The following is a 19,555-nucleotide window of genomic DNA, read 5'->3' on the forward strand; positions in this document are numbered from 1 at the left end:
GGGCAGTCTTGATTCATATAGAGACTCCAAGACGGCATATTCAGGAGAATATGCCACTAGACTCTTAAGACACCTTAATAGACTCTTATAACACCTAAGCGGCCACAGGAGGCCAGAAAAACCTCCGTGTGATCCTGATGGTCGAGATCACCCCGGGGGGCTATACCTAGCCCTATCTAGTATAAGGCTGACCACAGCCGAGGGAGCAAGAGCAAATTTGCTCCCTCCTCGTTTCCCACGCCCTCTCTGTCTACAGTGCCAAACAGTGCATCTACAGTGTCAAACAGTGTATTTGCTCCTTCATTTGCTCCCTCCATTGTGGACGGTCTAATATAGATAGATACATGGACGCACACGTGTGAGACTTATCTAACAGTATCTGTAGTCTTTATGGTGTATGGATTCTACTATCTCTCATTATTATACATCCAACCTGCCACACACATCCGTGAACCTCCTTTTCTTTTTAAAACGCAGGAGAGCTGCGCTTCATTGCAATAGAGAGAGAAAAATAGTCCCCACACAAATCCCATTTCTCATACGGGGACCAAATATGAGAGATAGGTTCAAAAGCACAAGACTAGCCTATGCAACAAAAAGGACATGACCCTAAACATGACCTAGCTATCTAGAGAACACCAGATAAACCTAGGCCTTGTAGCTTTTTAGCACACATCCGGGAACCTCCTGCCTTTCACTTCTACAGTTAACGGTGGATAGCTAGTTCACAAAATGCTTTGCCATGTTAGCCAATGCAAGTGTTCGCCTTGTTTGCATGTTATACTTGTGAGTACTATGAAATATTCTTCTTGCTTATGGGGTCTTCATAATTGCATCTCCCACACATAGCAAATATAGTATAAATGTGTATCTTCTAGGCAGAGTGATAGATAGTCTCATACAAATAAACCATATCCTTATCAAGTGAACTATTTTTTTATGTCGCATTTTAACAGAGCTTGGAGGGCATTGTTTCTGGGGTAAGATACCGAATGGTTTACTTTCTTCATCATTGGAGAATTGCGTGGATTTAAGCTTAGGACGGACTAAGCAGTTTGCTTTGCCAATTACTATGAACCCAGGCTTCATAGAGGTATGCAACTAGGTCCTTATACTCTATATATTGCATATTCTATTGAGTTTACGCCTTTTTGTAAAGGTCTACTTTATTCCCCTTAAGAATGGCATTGTTTGGTTGATCCCCTGAATTTCTTCTTTTTGCCAATTACTATTACGGATGCACGTGATCTAACACTTTTATCTGCCATTGCATTGCCCATGGTTGGTGTGCGTCGGCACCCTCCAAGCTCAGGTTCATGCCCTCAGCTAAAATTTGGTGCTTGTTTAATGCAAAATTACCTAGTTCCTTACTTCCTTAGTCCTTACACTTAGGGCTGCAACTACCTTTGGCTTTTGGGTGCTACTTTATCCATGTTTTCTTAACATATCTTTCACTCCCATTATGCTTATTGCTTTTAACAGTAACAGTATGCTAATCCTATTTTCTTTTGTTGGCAATTGGTAATTGTTAATTTGTTATTGCAGCCAAAATTTCTCAAGCAGAGCAGTTGCTTGACATTTTGTTCTCGTAAGGTTAATGTTGTGGTAAGGTCCTGCCTATTCCCCTGTTTATTGTTCAATGTATTTAATATTTATTGATTTTTGTGTGATAAATATTGTCAGTGGAGTACTACCTTATAAGCTACTATTGTACTTTTGCTGAGATTTTTGAGCCTTGTTGTTTCAGTGTTCATATCAATTACAAGTAAGCATATGTGCCCAAGAGGCCGGTGCCAGGGAGATGTTTAAATCTCCATATAATTATTACTCATACAATGATGTCCCACAGTCTTCTTTACCGCATATCATAAGGTAATGATAACTCATTCATAGAGCTTATCTCATGTTATTAACTGTGCATTTTCTTCATTCTTTTGTGCTCTTTACATCACCTCCCAATATAGGAATGGTTGTTCTTAATGCTTGTGCGCTCTATCTCCAAATGCGATACTTTATTTGCTGTTTGAATTATATTGAGAAGGGATCTGCAGATCATTACATCTTGTCCTTACTGTTAGAGTATATATATATATACATTATGTAATTAGTCACTAGTCTAGGGTGCTATCTGCACTTTATACATCTTAATATCTGCCCCTTTGGGCATGGTAACAGATGAGTTGCTCATTCCTAACACTTGCGTAGTTTACTTGGAGAGTGTATGTATGTTGTGACTAGGTTGAGGCTAATACTGGAGCTTGTCCGAAACATGCTAAGGCGAACTGTGATATGCATGTCATGATGCATTTGATAGCGAGTCTTTAGTTAGGTTGAGGTTGATGCTGCAATAACTTTCTAATACAAGCTGGTAAAACCTGCTTTTGAGATAATATAAGTAATGTTCATACTTTAGAACTGGGCTTTAGATTTCGGAGTTAGCTCTTATATAGCATGGTGTGGTCCACTTGAAGCTGATCTAGACCAACTAGCATTACCTGATGTTGTTGCCAAGGAATAGAATTTTTGTGGGCCTAGCTACAGCAGCATGCTTTATCTTCGCTCTTTATCATACATTGGCGTGTTGATGTACCTAATTTCACTGTGATATGTTCCTTTCCCATAGGTTAAGAGCTGGAAATGTGCTCTTTAAGTACGGAAATAATATTTGCGAGACAGAAGGTACACATGCAGAAGCCAAGAACTTTGTTACTTATATTTTGTTTGGTTGATAAGAGCTACCTTGGTTTGTTTTCAATTTAGCTGTCACACATTTTTCCCAATACCAGATTTGCAAATCCCAGTCAAGATAATTTTATTAGAGGCAAAATATAACTATACGAGTATATGACTACCCTTTAATTATGTTCTTTCTATTGGAACAGAAGCTAGCAGCTTTTGTTCAATGGTGGAAATTTATTGGGCAACATGTATCGACTGACCATTTTTTAAATTGTTTTGAGAATGGCACCACGCTTATAATGTTTGCAAATACAAACATTTTTTTACAATGTTTGAATAGCTTATTTTGAGGTTTAATATCTTAGCAAGGCATCAAAGCATCTAGCACCAATGTCTTTGCTGCAGGAAGTGGTAGTTCTTGAAGGGAATAAGTCTTGTACTCTTGGTTTTTGTGGGGCTGCAGCATCTCCTTTTTTGCTACAGCACGCAGTGGGTTTGTGCTGCCCCTAGAGGACAGCATCTTGGACTGTTTTTCAGTTTGCTAGGACAGCTGCAGTTAGTAGGACAGTAGCAGTTAGCATCTACTTTTCTAGGACAGCAGGAGCATCTTAGACTAGGCAGTTAGCAGCCCCTTGGCTGGCTGTATATATGTGTGGCCACCACTTCCGTTGGATGGTATGGTTGTGTGTTTGTGAATGAGAAAAACCCAGAGAATTGCCCCAAGTTCACTGTCATCCTCTCAGCTCAATGAGAGTAAAAATTGAGCTTCTAACATCTGGTATCAGAGCCGTACTATCCTGTAGGTTGGACATCTCCTGCTCTTCTCCCTCCCAAGCAGCAGTAGCTCAGCCACCAGCAGCAGCAGCTGCAGCAGCACCTGCTCACCCTTCCTCCCCTGCACAGACGAGCAGCAAGGCTGCGTCTTCTCCACGCAGCAGCCCCTTGGAGGCGCGCCATGACCGACGCACCGTCTCAGCGCTCGGTCGCCTCGAGCGCACGGCGTCAGCGAGACGCCGAGCTTGATGCGGCAGAGGAGCGCAGGCGAGTGACGGCACAAGCCGCTGCAGCAGCGGCAAGGGCGGCCAGGCTGGCTGCAGCGGAGCTGGCGGCGGCCAGGGCGGAGGTGGAAGCAGAGGAGGCAGAAGAAGCGGCGCGTGTGGTGGAGGTCGAGGTTGAGACCTTGCGCAGCAGCACCAACGGCTCCATCGCCGGTGACATCACCGCCGATGGGGACCTTGAGGAGCTGGCGAGGGAGAGGACGCGGCACCATACAGCGCAGTGGACAGCCGCGCACCCCCACGCGTGCGGCGGCGGCAGCCCGGGGCATGGGCGCGGCAGCGGCAGCCCGGACGGGCGTGCGCACGGCGGCGGCGGGCGCCCTCGGCTACCACGGCCTCCAGGCGGTGGTCAGGGACGTTTGTCCCGGTGGCGGGTGCCCCACCCTCACCAAGACCAACTACGTCGAGTGGGCCGCGGTCATGAGGGTGAGGCTCCAAGTCCGGCACATGTGGGAGGCAGTCCGGTACGGCGACGTCGACTGCGATGATGATCGACGGGCGCTGGATGCTCTCATCGCAGCAGTCCCGTTCAAGATGCAGTTCACGCTTTCCAAGAAGCGAACTGCAAAGGAGGCTTGGGACGCCATCGCTGCGGCGCGCATCGGCAGCGACCGCGCCCGCAAGACTACACTGCAGGCACTTCGCAAGGAATGGGAGAACCTGATCTTCAAGCCAGGTGAGGATGTTGATGACTTCGCTCTCCGTCTCAACACCCTGTTGCAGAAGATGGTGCAGTTCGGCGACGAGACCTACGACGAGGAGAGAGCTGTCGAGAAGCTCTTCCGCTGCGTCCCCGAGAAGTACAAGCAGATCGCTCGCTCGAGTCTCTGCTGGACCTCTCCACCATGACGATCGAGGAGGCGATTGGTCGCCTCAAGGTCGTCGACGGCGACGAGCCACAGCCTCTCTCGGGAGGCATCTCCATCGACGGGAAGCTCCATATCACTCAGGAGCAGTGGGAGGTCCGTCGTGGTGACGGGAAGAAGGGGAACCTTCTTCCTCGACGGGTGGCCGCAAGAGCGGCAAGCCGCGCAAGGCGCGCGGAGACGCCCAGGCCGGAGCGCGAGGACGTGCCGGGGGCGACGCCCGCGGAGGCGCCCAGGGCGGCGCAGCCGGCGGCGCAAGCCGCCACGAGACGACTCGTGCCGCAACTGCGGCAGACTTGGTCACTAGGCCAAGGACTGCCCGCAGCCTAGACGCGGCCAAGCTCACGTCGCACAGGCGGAGGAGGAGGCGGCGGCCCTGCTCGTGTCACACACGAGCATCGAGCTACCTCCAGCGGCATCGGCCCCGGCGACCCTCCTCCACCTCGACGAGCCGAGGGCTCGTGCCTCCCTCGGCGACGGCTCCGGCAACGACAAGATTGATGGGTGGGTCCTCGACACCGGCGCCACCCATCACATGATCGGCCGGCGGGAGTTCTTCACCGAGCTTGACTCCAGCGTCAGAGGCTCCGTCAAGTTTGGGGACGCCTTCGGCGTGGAGATCAAGGGCGTTGGCTCCGTCATCTTCGCCGCCAAGTCTGGTGAGCACAGGATGCTCACCGGACTCTACTACATCCCCAAGCTGCGGAACTCTATCATCAGCTTGGGACAGCTGGAGGAGAAGGGTTTGCGCATTGCGATTGGAGACGGTGTCCTGAGGACCTGGGATCGCCAGCACCGCCTCCTTGTCAAGGTAACTAGAGGCGCGAGTCGACTCTACGTCCTTGATGTGCAGGTTGCACAACCCCTCTGCCTCGCTGCCCGTCGGGACGACGAGGCGTGGCAGTGGCACGAGTGCTTTGGACACCTCCACTTCGAGGCCCTGAAGCGGCTCAGTGCCAAGGAGATGGTGCGAGGCCTGCCGTGCCTCGACCACGTGGAGCAGTTCTGCGACGTCTGCGTGTTGACGAAGCAGAGACGACTCCCCTTTCCCCAGCAGGCGAGCTTCCGAGCCAAGGAGCGGCTCGTGCTCGTGCACAGGGACTTGTGTGGCCCGGTGACACCGGCCACACCGGGAGGACAACGCTACTTCCTGCTGCTCGTCGACGACCTCTCCCGCTACATGTGGGTCATGGTCCTCGGCAGCAAGGGAGAAGCTGCGGACGCCATCAGGCGTGCGCAGGCTGCTGCGGAGACGGAGTGCGGCCGCAAGCTGCGCGTGCTGCGCACTGACAACGGTGGCGAATTCACGGCAGCTGAATTCGCGTCATACTGCGCGGATGAGGGCATCCGGCGCCACTACTCCGCACCATACAGCCCGCAGCAGAACGGCGTCGTCGAGCGGCGCAACCAGACGGTTGTGGGGATGGCCCGGGCCCTCCTCAAACAGAGGGGGATGCCGGCTATCTTCTGGGGAGAGGCGGTGGTGACGGCCATCTACATCCTCAATTGCTCGCCTACCAAGGCGCTCGACGGCAGGACGCCGTACAAGGCTTGGCACGGGTGCAAGCCGGCAGTCTCCCACCTGCGGGTCTTCGGCTGCCTCGCGTTCGCGAAGGAGCTTGGCCACATCGGCAAGCTTGACGACAGGAGCACTCCGGGAGTGTTCATCGGCTACGCGGAGGGCTCGAAGGCCTACCGCATCCTCGACCCGGAGACAGCGTGTGCGCACGGCGCGCGACGTTGTGTTCGACGAAGGGCGAGGATGGGCGTGGGACAAGGCGGTGGACGATGGCTCAGCTCCGACGTACGACGACTTCGCTGAGCGTGCCTACACCAGTCCCTGAGCCTCCACCGACTCTGGCACCTGCTACACCGGCAGCACCACGCTCTCCAGCCACGACTCTGGCTGTGACGAGTTCCTCGCCTACACCACCACGGCCGGCGATGCCACACACTCCAACACCGATGGCCACCCCTCCGGGCACGACTACTCCAGCACCTGCTCGTGTTGAGCACAGCCCGGTGGAGTTCGCTACTTCGCTCACTCACGACGAGGAGCGCATCGACGCGTACCACGATGGCGAGCCGTTGCGGTATCGTACGATGGAGGACCTTCTCGGCGATCAGCCAGTGCCGGGACTGGTGCCTCACGACCTGGAGGCACAGTTGCACCTTGCGTGCGACGACGGCGAGCCTTGGTCTTTCGTAGAGGCCGAGGGACACGTGGCATGGCGTGCCGTGATGCAGTCGGAGATGGACGCGGTTGAGAAGAACCGCACTTGGGAGCTTGTTGACCTCCGTCGCGGTCACCGCGCGATCACCCTTAAGTGGGTGTTCAAGCTGAAGAGGGACGAAGCTGGAGTCATCGTCAAGCACAAGGCTCGTATGGTAGCACGGGGTTTCGTGCAGCAGGAGGGGATCGACTTCGACGATGCCTTCGCTCCTGTGGCACGGATGGAGTCCGTGCGACTCCTTGCGCTGGATGCCCAGGAGGGCTGGCGCGTCCATCACATGGACGTCAAGTCGGCGTTTCTCAACGGCGACTTGAAGGAGGAGGTCTACGTGCACCAGCCACCGGGATTCGCGATCCCTGGCAATGAGGGCAAGGTGCTACGCCTGCGCAAGGCCCTCTACGGCTTGCGGCAGACACCAAGGGCGTGGAATGCCAAGTTGGATTCCACGCTCAAGGGGATGGGCTTCGAGCAAAGCCCGCACGAGGCGGCCATCTACCGGCGGGGCAATGGTGGAAATGCCTTGCTGGTGGGTGTCTACGTCGATGACTTGGTGATCACCGGCATCAAGGACGCGGAGGTAGCGGCGTTCAAGGAAGAGATGAAGGCCACCTTCCAGATGAGCGACTTGGGGCCTCTGCTTCTACCTGGGGATCGAGGTGCACCAGGACGACTCCGGGATCACGCTTCGACAGACCGCCTACGCCAAGCGCGTCGTTGAGCTAGCTGGGCTCACCGACTGCAACCCAGTCCTCACTCCGATGGAGAGGCTGAAGCTGAGCCGTGACAGCACGGCGGAGGAGGTGGACGCCACCCAGTACCGACGTCTTGTGGGGAGCCTTCGCTACCTTGCCCACACACGGCCGGACTTGGCGTTCTCCGTCGGCTACGTCAGTCGGTTCATGCAGCGACCGACGACGGAGCACCAGCAGGCTGTGAAGAGGATCATCCGCTACGTTGCGGGGACTCTCGACCACGGTCTCCACTACCCGAGGTGCCCTGGGGCAGCACACTTCGTCGGGTACAGCGACAGCGACCACGCCGGCAACATTGACACCAGCTAGAGCACGAGCGGGATCCTCTTCTTCCTCGGCAAGTGCCTCGTTAGCTGGCAGTCGGTCAAGCAGCAGGTGGTGGCTCTGTCCAGTTGCGAGGCTGAGTTCATAGCGGCCGCCACCGCTTCGACTCAGGCGCTCTAGCTCGCTCGACTGCTTGGTGATCTCCTCGGCAGAGACACTAAAGCGGTGGAGCTTAGAGTGGATAGCAAGTCCGCTCTGGCCCTGGCAAAGAACCCCGTTTTCCACGAACGGAGCAAGCACATCCGGGTGAGGTACCACTTCATCCGAGGCTGCTTGGAGGAAGGAAGCATCAAGTCGAGCTACATCAACACCAAAGACCAGCTTGCGGATCTGCTCACCAAGCCCCTTGGGAGGATCAAGTTCCTTGAGCTTTGCTCCAGGACCGGGATAGTCCAACTTTCCCACAAGACGACGCACAAGGCTTAGGGGGAGAATGAAGGGAATAAGTCTTGTACTCTTGGTCTTTGTGGGGCTGCAGCATCTCCTTTTTTGCTGCAGCACGCAGTGGGTTTGTGCTGCCTCTAGAGGACAGCATCTTGGACTGTTTTTCAGTTTGCTAGGACAACTGCAGTTAGTAGGACAGCAGCAGTTAGCATCTACTTTTCTAGGACAGCAGGAGCATCTTAGACTAGGCAGTTAGCAGCCCCCTTGGCTGGCTGTATATATGTGTGTCCACCCCTCCCGTTGGATGGTATGGTTGTGTGTTTGTGAATGAGAAAAACCCAGAAAATTGCCCCAAGTTCACTGCCATCCTCTCAGCTCAATGAGAGTAAAAATTGAGCTTCTAACAGTTTTAAGTTGTGCACGTGACCTTGGGCATAGTTACTCGTGCTTTTCCTGTCCTTTCAATTTGGTGGGAAAGGATGTGTACAGTGCTCTCTCCCATTGAAACCCTTCCTGCCTCAGGCATCGAATCCATATCAACCTTATATCACCTACTTCACTCGATCCTCCTTTGCTTGGCGATGCATGCATGTGAACCGCTAGCTCCAAGTTGCCTCACGATTACAATTTTAACTCTTCCGAAGCTTCTTCTTAATGCAAAGATACACAGCTGTCTCTGTGTATTCATGAAAGGAAAGGATACAGCACCCTTGACTAGCTGCAAGTATTGCAGGTCTGCAGGCTTACATTGATCGCTTTCCGTCACGCCATCAGCCCAATTCATTCCTTCACCTTGCTATGTGTTGTGCTTCCTCTAAAAAAAGGTGCTCCGTGAGGCACTTTGGTTCCATTGGCTTGTGTATGCATGTAACTCATCATGTCACGCTCTGTGCCCCTGTTAGGAATTGACTGTAGGATGAAGGTAGTTGCGGTAGGAAAGGGCACACTAGCATAATTAAACTGAAAGTACAACATAAATTATGCGGTTTAATTCTTATGTTTAGAGTAGTAAAACGAGTCATAAGTTTTGTTTGGGGTGTTAGACAGACAAGATCGTTTGTGAATTAGTGAACTTCCATTTTAAAAGGATTTCAATGTGGTGTTCTTGGTGAGACACTTGCCCTCCCGGCGTCATTTGTTTACACCTGGATCGCCGTCTGCTTTTGCTTTCTATGATAGCTTTTCATGGCCAATATTATAAGTTACGCTCTGCAATTGCTCTTTGTACTGCACTTTTGCATCACTTACTGGCAGTTGTTACAGCAGAAACCTTTCCTCAGTATAACATTTTTTTATATTGATTTTTTAATCCTTCTTACCAGTTACTGAAGATTTCTGCTGCGCATTTTGCTTGATAAAGTGTGGAAGCTTCATGGTAAAGTTTGGAGAAAAAAATTTCTAGTGTGTTATATCTATATTTCACTACTTCGTCCTAAGGATTGTCTCCTGTTTTTAGTATTGAGAGAAATAATGTTTTTAATGATTAAACCAAATAACTATTTTCCTAGCAAGGAATTCGAGATTGTGTTTTCATATCCACACCTTCACCTCATATATTTATACTAAAAGAAGTGACATCCATTTCTACTCTGTTTTGATGTCATATCTAATATAATGATTCTGGGTGTCAGGGTCTGAAGTATCACTTAATCTCATCGCATGACCAGTTCAACTTTGAGTTCTGGGTTCGTAAACCTCTAAAACTAACATTCTTCAAACACACTCAATTGTTGGTAACTACTCCTTTTTCTTGTTCTTATAGATATCTGAGAAGGAACAGGGTGTCAATGTTAGTTTGAAACGCCATACCTGGACAAATGAGGTAATTTAACAATAAAGAACATCAAATGTATGTTGCTGTCCAGTTATTAAGAAATAAACAAAAATAATGTATATAGATACGCATGCCCCATTCAGTGGTTAGTTGTTCAAGTTTCGTGTCCCTCTTATTCTTCTGCTAGTTCAAGCCCCATAGCTCTGTTTTGTTGTTGCTTTCTTGGATGCAAAACCTGGAATATCCAATGGGTTTTACATGCATGATATTGGAGATTCATGCATACTCAATGTTAGCAAGGGGTATTCAGCCAGCCCTATCGGGCCTTGAGTGCTGGCCGCACAGGCCTGTTGCTGTGCGACGCTCCTAGGAAAAGGTAGATAGGCATTGTATTATGTTAGAGTATATTAGGCAACTCCGGATATGGTTAGTTTAGGATTGACTGTAATCCCGGGATAGCCTTATCTCTAGGAGAGGCTACTTGCCCTCCAAGCCATGTACTCTTATATATTCGCCCTAGAGGCTCAAGCAATATATTCCACGCATTATACACAATCTTACATGGTATCACAAGTCTATGTTCAAACCCTAGGCCTCCGGCTTCTGCTGCCCTCACGCCGCCCCCAGGAAATCGATCTCCGCCAGGGGCAGCACCTTTGTAGGATGCGCAGCGGATCCCTCTGATCCACCACGCCATTGTGGTACACAAGCAGCATAGGGGATTACCTCTTCTCGCCGCCGATTGGGCCCATGGCTGCGCCGCCTGTCGTCTTCGTCAGGAACCGCATCTCCATGGAGCCGTCATTGGGAGTGCCATGCCTCCGCATCGTGGTTCCGTCCAGCTTCGCATCTGGATCCGCCGCCCCTTCTGTGCTATCGGCTCTACACCCCCCTCCTACCAGCGCCGCCGCATTATTGCTGCCCCAAGCGCACGTGCGTGGCTGCGGAGGACCCTTGGGGACGCTAGGCTGCCGTGCTGTTGGGGTTGCACTGCACCGCCAGAGATTGAACCTGGAGGTCTGATGCTGCTGTTTTTTTTCCGATCAGAGATCTGTTTGCGTCGCCCTGCTGTTCGTCGCCGCATCGTCATCAATACTCCCGAGGATGAGGTTGTCGTTGTGCCCTCACAGGCTGCAGCGCCGATGCTCGTGATCATGCCACCATCGCCGGTGTCATCGCCTTCTTCAGGTGGTGGCGGCACCCATGCTCAACTGCCCATGCTGCTCGTCCTTGTCAAGCTGGCTCTGGGTCCGAGTCCGCGGCTATTGCCGCACGCCCGCGGACACCGACGCTGATGTTACTGAAGGAAGATGTAGTCGCGCTCTTTAGCTGCACCATTTACCATCGCAATTGGCTCATCATCCTGTTGAACCTGTTGGCAAGAAGCTGCTGATTTTGTGTATTCGGGCGCCTTCCTTGATGCTTTGGATCCGCACCCTCCTCCACGGCTTCGACCACGTCCACCTTGATCTCGGCTAGTTCGGCACTAAGGGGCTACCATCTACTTGACAAGCCTCTTCGGCTCCCATTCAGGCCACAACATCTGCAGGGGGATGTCATCTGTTAGGCTTATTCTCTAGTCTTATCATTTGTGCGCTCCCGTTGTTACTGCGAGGGGATGTTAGAGTATATTAGGCAACTCTGGATATGGTTAGTTTAGGATTGATTGTAATCCCGGGATAACCTTCCTTATCTGTAGGAGAGCTTACTTGCCCTCCAAGTCACATACTCCTATATATTCGCCCTAGAGGCTCAAGCAATATATCCCACCCATTATACACATTCTTACATATTACGCGAGGATCTCCTTGGTTACATGTCCATAAACCCTAGAGATCCTCGCCTATATATGTACATGTGCCTTGCACCTCAGTAATCAATCTATTATTTCCCGAGACACATTCACTTTCACTCAATACTGTTTTAGTTGAAAAAATTTTGCACATAAATTTTATGTTAAAACTAATGCACCCCACCCTATAATTTCCAGGATTTTCCTGCAGAAGTTGATCCAAGGCAGAGAACATTTTCCTACTTGTATGCTTATTCTCCCTTTTCTTTTATGATTTATCAATTCTCTATTCAGATCAATTTGTATCAGTAATAATGTTCCTTCAGCTCAAGGTATAAGAAGCGTCCAAGATTAGTTGTTGCGAATGAAGCAATCGTTCCATCAAAAGCGGCTGAAGCTATCGTTCCTTCAAAAGTGACTCAGGTGATCATACCATTAGAAGCGACTGAGGCGACTGTTCTGCCAAAAGCAACTGAGACGATCGTTCTGCCAAAAGCAACTGAGATAATCAGGCATGGACATCTACTTGGTATGTGATCAAAATCACCTGCAGACACCCATGTGAGCTTTGAAAGCAGCTACATGCAAAAGGAACTTGTTACATTTATAACCTTTTCCTCTTAGCCTTTGAAATGAACTAATGTTCAGTGTACGGTTAATGGTTTTGGTTTCATATTAGTCAATTTATGTAGCAAGGAAGTCCTCATGTACTCTTTATCTAAGGCTAGTCTCATGTGCTGTTATATATTCGAATTGTCGTGGTATTAAAGCAGCAATGTCTCCCAATTCCCTAACATGTACATGTCAGATTTCTTGTCTCATATGGGTTGGACATATCAAATCACTCACCTTTTGTCTTATTTGATTTGCATTTTTTATTCATATTAACATACTGAAACCCTACCCATCCATGAATTATGCCCTTTGTCTCCTTCCCTTGTTTCTAACTTAGTTCAATAGTTATTTGTTGAACAAATTTAGTTTAGGCCTTTAGGGTGTTAAGGCCCATATACTATCTAGGCCCATGTTGGCCCATATATTGCTGTCTACATATATCCACCCTAGACTGATGCTCCCTCTAGTTGGTGACATAGATTATCCAAAGGTAACATAGGGGAGAAGATACATTTTAAACTTCATGGTTTCTGTACTAAAGCTTGACACATATACTCAAAATCAGATTAGCCACATGGTCCAAGCAGCAAATTTTGTTTTTTTTTTTCGAATACACAGGAGAGCTGTGTATCTCTGTATTGAGAGAACTATAGGTCCAATAACAGAAAAAAGGAAGAAAAAAAAGACACCACCTCATCTTGGACCAGAAATGAGGGGTATGAAGCAGTAAACTTTTATAAAACCCTTCTTGAACAATTAGTCTACGCCATGCTAGTCTGTAAAAGTTGAACTCTTCCACCTTTTTTCTTGGTGTAGCTTTTGGAAAGAGGTTGTTTAATAGAGTCAATGCAGCCTGATAAAGTGGTTCTTTATATATTTCTGACAACCATTTTGGACCAGAAATGAGGGGTATGAAGCAGTAAACTTTTATAAAACCCTTCTTGAACAATTAGTCTATGCCATGCTATTCTGTAAAAGTTGAACTCTTTGACCTTTTTTCTTGGTGTAGCTTTTGGAAAGAGGTTGTTTAATAGAGTCAATGCAGCCTGATAAAGTTTTTTTTCTTTTTTTTTTCTCGAATACGCAGGAGAGCTGCGTATCGTTGTATTGATAGAAGAAGAAAAGAGTCATACATAGACCCGACACACCCCACACACCCTGAAATCCAAAGGAACTAATCACCCGTTACATAGGAAGGAGCGACCACTCTTAGAAGTTAGCCAGCTAACCTATACCCTGAGTAGAGAGCAGAGTGAGGCCCCTAGCACCTGCAAAGCACCACAGCTGTGCTTCATCCATGGCCAAAGCAAGGGCTGCAGCAACACTTGGGACCGCCCCATGAAGGCGCAGTCATTCCGGTGCTTCCAAACACTCCAGGCACCTAGAACAACCTCTTTCCAAAAGCTGGATAAAGCGGTTCTTTATATATTTCTGGCAACCATTTTGCTGGCATGTTGAGATTGAATTACATTTTGACTTCAGCACTTAATTTACTTACATCTGCATACCCTGGTTCTATGGTGTATGATGCCCTAAAATTATTGCATATTTTATAGCTGGATAACTACTGTGGAGAGGAGAGGATGGATGGCATGTGGGATTGCTATATGGATATCCCCTTTTTACATTGTCGACTTAATTCCCTAAAACAAATATCTAAAGGTTAAACCAATGAAATCTTTTCTATAGCTTCCAACTAATATTCTGCAGGTGGATCCTGCATACATTGCATGTGGCTTCTATAGTTCCACATAGACAGTAATTTTTTCTCGAACGCGCAGGAGAACTGTGCATCAATATATTAAGAAGAAAACACATAGACAGTAATCACTGCCATTGTATCCCTAAAGTGCCTTGCACACAGCACATACACTGTATTTCGGATAGTAATCATGAAATTTCCTGATGTTGCCTAAATTTTTCAGCTACTTCTGTGTCAGACACGTCAGTTGATCCTGCCCATTCATTACATGGCGGATCACCACCAAGAATACTCCAGTTCGGAAAGACCAGGAGACTATCTGTCAACCAGATTAACCCCAGAAAGTATATCCCTTTTGTTTTTGTTCTTGATACCATGTTACTCAGTTAATACTGTCTTGAATCACCTTAGATACAAGTTGTTTGATTAACTCATCGCTTTGTTTGTATTTGTATCATCTGGCAGTCAGCAACTCCTTCAAAAACGTCAAGTCTTCCATTCTCACACAGGACAGGTGTTGATACTTGTGCACCTCTTTTCATGTCTTGTTCCTATCCTATACTTTTCTACCAATCTTGACTGTAATTGCATTGAGCTGACTTCAGTTTTGTCTCCATTTCCACACGTTTTTGGCCAACTTTTTGCTTTAGTGTTACGCTCTTTGTGCTGGTAACTTAATTTGTTGTCCTTGAGCTTCGGTTCCTACCATCATGATTCATTCCTATATTTGCATCTAGCTTAATTAATCATCACCTTATATTTATTGTAGCCAATGGCATTTGAAGAAGTTCTCTCAGATCATGATAGTGAAGACGAAGTTGATGATGATGTTGCTGACTTTGAAGATAGAAGGGTAAGATGTGACATTCTTTTTGCTCTGTTCTTGCACAAGAATGGAATAGTAACAGTCTGCTACCTTAGCTTGAGCTCAAGTCAATCTGTATTTGCTGTGTGGTAGTAGTTTAATAATGCTTGTTATTTAACTCTCTGATTAAATTCAGATGCTTGATGATTTCATTAATGTTACAAAAGATGAGAAGTGTATCATGCATATGTGGAATTCATTTGTTTCCCGACAAAGGTCAGGTCTTCATCCCCAATACTTGCATTTAAGTTCAGGCTATCATGGTAAATAGAAGTGATTCCACTTCTTGCTGTTGATGGACCAGCTCAAATTGTTTTTACTGCAATGACATGCTTTAGAAAGGATAGCGTTCTTTTGTTGAGGTAGCCTGGTAGGTTAGCTGACTTCAGTTGGACTAAGACTAAATGCTAGTCTTCATGTCTCTTCACCACAAGCTAGCATGGCTGGCCTCATCGAGTGGTGGCGTCAAACCTCCAGTCTGGTGGGTAAGGATGCTAAGCAGGGCTTCAACTCACTTGTGATATTAGGTGCCTGGACGATCTGGAGGGTGAGGAATGGAGTGTCACCTAGAGTCTCTCTTGCCATCACTCTAAAAAAAAAGAGGAAAAAGTCCACTTTTAGCCCCTCAACTCTTCATGAAGTCTAATTTTGATCCCCAACTACAAAACCGTCTAATACTAGTACCCCAATTGTCAAAACCGTTCACTTTTAGCACCTGGACGGGGGCAAAGCTGTTTTGACCGATGTTGAGCGGTTTTGACCACGCCACATTGGCATTGACCGCCACGTAGGAGCTCCTCCCTCCCTCTCCCCGTCTCCCGACCCGAAATCGAGCGGCGGCGCCTCTCTCCCTCACTCTCCCGTGCCTCCCTCTCCCCGGCGAGCCCCGGCGCCTCTCTCTCCCTCCTCTCGCGCATCTCCCTCCCCAAGCCCGAGCCCTCGCAAGCGTGGATCTGTAACCCCGGCGGCGGCTGCGTCTCTCCCTCCCTCTCCGGCGGGCGGTGGCGGCACCATGGCGAGAGATTCCAGCGATGGCGGCAGCTACTGTGGTCCAGCTCCTTGCCCCCCGCGCGAGTGGCCGCTTCGTGCAAGGTGACTGGCTCCTCGTCCGCGCATGCGCCGCGGCAGCCCCAGCCGCCTCCTCGTGAGGAGCGAAAAACAGGGGAAGGGGCGCGTGTCGGGTCCTCTGCTCACGCCGTCGCCGTCGCCGTTTGCCAAGCGTCCTCGCGCTCGCCGCGCTGCTCCTGCGTGGCGGCGATGGGAGCCACCACCTCGCGCTCCCGGCGGCCACGGTAGCCGACGTGCAGCTCCGCACCGGCGCTGTTATGAATAGCACTTGTATTCATCATGAGGACTCTAGGCCCAAATATATACATGTACAAGTGTTAGGAAATATGCACAAAACCCCTTATACAATGGGGAAGATACAAGAGATACATATACATCTAACACCCCCCTCAAACTCAAGGTGGATCAACGACACTGAGTTTGGAGAGAGAACCTATGCTGAACTCTGGTCTGTGCCTTCGTAAAGAAATCTGCCAACTGAAGCTCTGAAGGCACGTACTGAAGAGTAATAACATCATCCTGTACCTGTGCTCGTGTATATGAAGCATCAACACCAATGTGTTTAGTAAGCTCATGCTTCACCGGATCACGAGCAATGCTGATGGCACCTGTACTGTCAGACAAAAGAGGAGTCGGCCCAGAAACAGAAACACCAAAATCCTCAAGCAACCACCGCAGCCAAGTAACCTCTGTTATCACGAGCCAAAGCTCTCAACTCAGCCTCTGCACTCGAACGAGAAACTGCTACTTGCTTCTTAGTCTTTCAAGCAATGAGAGAACCACCAAGAAAAACACAGTAAGCAGAAAGAGATCGACGATCAGAGGAATCACTAGCCCAAGTAGCATCAGAATATGCCTGAAGCTGTAAAGAGCTGGAGCGCGGAAAAAACAAGCGACGAGATATGGTCCCACGAAGATAACGTAGAACACGAAGGAGATGACTATAGTGAAGCTGAGTTGGAGCAGACATAAACTGACTCAGGATATGTACAACATATGAGATATTAGGGCGAGTAACACCAAAATAGACAAGACTCCCAACAATATGACGATAACGAGTGGGATCTGCAAGAAGCTCCCCATCAGTGTCACGAAGATGAACATTAAGTTCCATGGGAGTCTACAGTACGATGGTCAGTGAGAGAAGCACGATCAAGAAGATTCTGAATGTACTTTTCTTGAGACAGATAAAAACCCTGACGTGTGGAAGAAACCTCGATCCCAAGAAAGTAACGGAGAGGACCTAGATCAGACATAAGGAACTGCTCACTGAGACGTGCCTTCACAAAGGCAATAAACTGAGGATCATCTCCTGTGATGATCATGTCATCAACATAAAGAAGGAGAAGAGTCCGACCACGAGATGAAGTGTGAACAAAGAGTGCAGGATCATGAGTACTGGCAGAAAAGCCAGCAGCAGTGACCACAAAGGCAAAATGTTGAAACCAAGCACGAGGAGCTTGCTTGAGGCCATAAAGCGAGCGGCGAAGACGACAAACCATACCCTCAGGGACCGAATACCCAGGTGGTGACTGCATATACACTTCCTCACGGAGTTCACCATTAAGAAAGGCATTCTTCACATCAAGCTGAGATATAGACCACTCACGAACAGAAGCCACAGCAAGGAGAGTGCGAACCGTGGTCATATGAGCCACAGGTGCAAAAGTCTCATCATAGTCCCGACCATGCTCTTGCTGAAAACCATGCGCTACAAGACGAGCTTTGTAGCGCTCAAGAGAACCATCAGAGCGGGTCTTAACTTTGTAAACCCACTTACAAGTGATAGGACGGACATGTGCGGGAATAGGAACAAGATCCCATGTGCCTGTGCGCTCAAGAGCAGCAATCTCCTCTGCCATAGCATGCTGCCATTCCTGATGATGAATGGCATCACGGTAAGAAGTAGGCTCAGAAAGAACAGTACCAGCAAATCCAAGCCTATCTGGAGGCCGAATCGACTGCCGATCACGAAGAGCATACCGTGTAGAACCCACAGCAGAAGCTGTCTCATCAGGAAGAGATGATACATCAGAAGAAGATGAATCATCATCAAGAGGAGAAGGTGCAACAGAGGTAGACGGCTCATCAGAAGGAGATGGCGCATCAGAAGATGGTTTCGCAACCCGCCGAGTACGTGTGTAAACACGTGTGACAGGCGGTTTACTGTCATAAGCAGTGTCCACAGGAACCGGTGGAATATCCTCCGAAAAAGAAGGGACCACAGATGAAGGAGCCATAGAAGAAGGCTCCACAGGTGAAGGAACTACAGGAGACTCAATAGAAACCTCAGAGGAAGGCACTAGGTGTGGAGGGGCAATAGGAGTATCAGGAAACAGTAGGAAAGAGAGTGGCTCAATGACAGATGCATGAGAAGCATCAGGAGAAGGACGCGGATAAAAAGGACGAGACTCATCAAAAGTAACATCCTGTGAAACCCTTATCCGACGGCCAACAAGATCCCAACAACGATACCCCTTATGCTCAGCACTGTATCCCAAGAAAACACACTCAACAGATTGAGCAGTCAACTTAGTGCGCTCACGAGGTGCAAGAAGCACATAGCACACACATCCAAAAAGGCGAAGACAAGAATAGTCAGGAAGCTTGCCACAAAGATGCTCATACGGAATCCCACCATGAAGAGAGGATGAGGGCTGAATATTAATCAGATAAGTGGTAGTGGAAATAGCTTCAGCCCAAAAATGGGGTGGAATAGAAGAAGCAATCATAAGAGCACGAGCAGTCTCAAGCAAATGACGATGCTTACGCTCAGCGACACCATTCTGAGCATGAGCACCAGGACAAGAGAATTGAGCAAGAGTGCCTTGCTCAGAAAGGAACTGACGAAGCGCTCCAGATAAATACTCCCCAGCAGAATCAGCACGAAAGGCCCTAATAGGAGTATCAAACTGAGTACGGATCATGATTGCAAAATTTTTATAGATAGACAAAGCCTCACTACGATTTTTCATAAAGTAAACCTATGTGTGGCGAGAAAAATCATCTATAAAAATGATATAATATCTATGGCCTCCTTTAGAAACGAAGGGAGCCGAACCCCATACATCAGAATGAATAAGATCAAAAGGATGTTTCGACACCGAATCACTAGAATAGTAAGGAAGCTGGAGCTATTTTCCTAGACGACAACCCTGACACTGTTCTAGAGATACATCACCAGAGACTGACCCTAAAAGACCACGACGAACGAGCGTAGACAGACGCGAGCCACAGAGATGTCCCAAGCGATGGTGCCACTGAGCAAAAGATGATGTGGATGACGTAGATGCAGCAGACCCAACAAGACTGGCAGAGGCAGCGGAAGGAAGACGAAGCCAGTCAAGCTCCCAAAAAGACGCTGAGAATCACGCCGACAAGGGCTAGTACCAACCAGGAGACCCGTGCAGTCCTGAATACAACAAGAGTCAGAATCAAGAAT

At 48.9% G+C, this 19,555-nt stretch overlaps 1 protein-coding gene across 8 annotated transcripts in view; it reads left to right on the top strand.

Annotated features, from left to right (window-relative positions):
* Positions 1 to 19,555, top strand: part of LOC120639725 (polycomb group protein EMF2B-like) — a 29,119-nt gene that overhangs the window by 4,876 nt on the left and 4,688 nt on the right. For 6 of the 8 annotated variants that reach the window (XM_039915607.1, XM_039915608.1, XM_039915609.1 and 3 more), the window contains 13 exons: positions 957 to 1,093; positions 1,546 to 1,605; positions 1,748 to 1,872; positions 2,624 to 2,679; positions 9,620 to 9,672; positions 9,929 to 9,982; positions 10,060 to 10,119; positions 12,062 to 12,108; positions 12,190 to 12,392; positions 14,404 to 14,524; positions 14,646 to 14,694; positions 14,950 to 15,033; positions 15,182 to 15,261. In XM_039915607.1, the coding sequence (XP_039771541.1) occupies positions 957 to 1,093; positions 1,546 to 1,605; positions 1,748 to 1,872; positions 2,624 to 2,679; positions 9,620 to 9,672; positions 9,929 to 9,982; positions 10,060 to 10,119; positions 12,062 to 12,108; positions 12,190 to 12,392; positions 14,404 to 14,524; positions 14,646 to 14,694; positions 14,950 to 15,033; positions 15,182 to 15,261 (1,129 nt within the window). Of the gene's footprint in view, positions 1 to 956; positions 1,094 to 1,545; positions 1,606 to 1,747; positions 1,873 to 2,623; positions 2,680 to 9,619; positions 9,673 to 9,928; positions 9,983 to 10,059; positions 10,120 to 12,061; positions 12,109 to 12,189; positions 12,393 to 14,403; positions 14,525 to 14,645; positions 14,695 to 14,949; positions 15,034 to 15,181; positions 15,267 to 19,555 lie in introns of all 8 variants that reach the window. The other 2 variants (XR_005661631.1, XR_005661632.1) reach the window with 2 other exon arrangements.

Source organism: Panicum virgatum, chromosome 7K, assembly GCF_016808335.1.
Source record: "Panicum virgatum strain AP13 chromosome 7K, P.virgatum_v5, whole genome shotgun sequence".
Lineage (NCBI taxonomy): Eukaryota > Viridiplantae > Streptophyta > Magnoliopsida > Poales > Poaceae > Panicum > Panicum virgatum.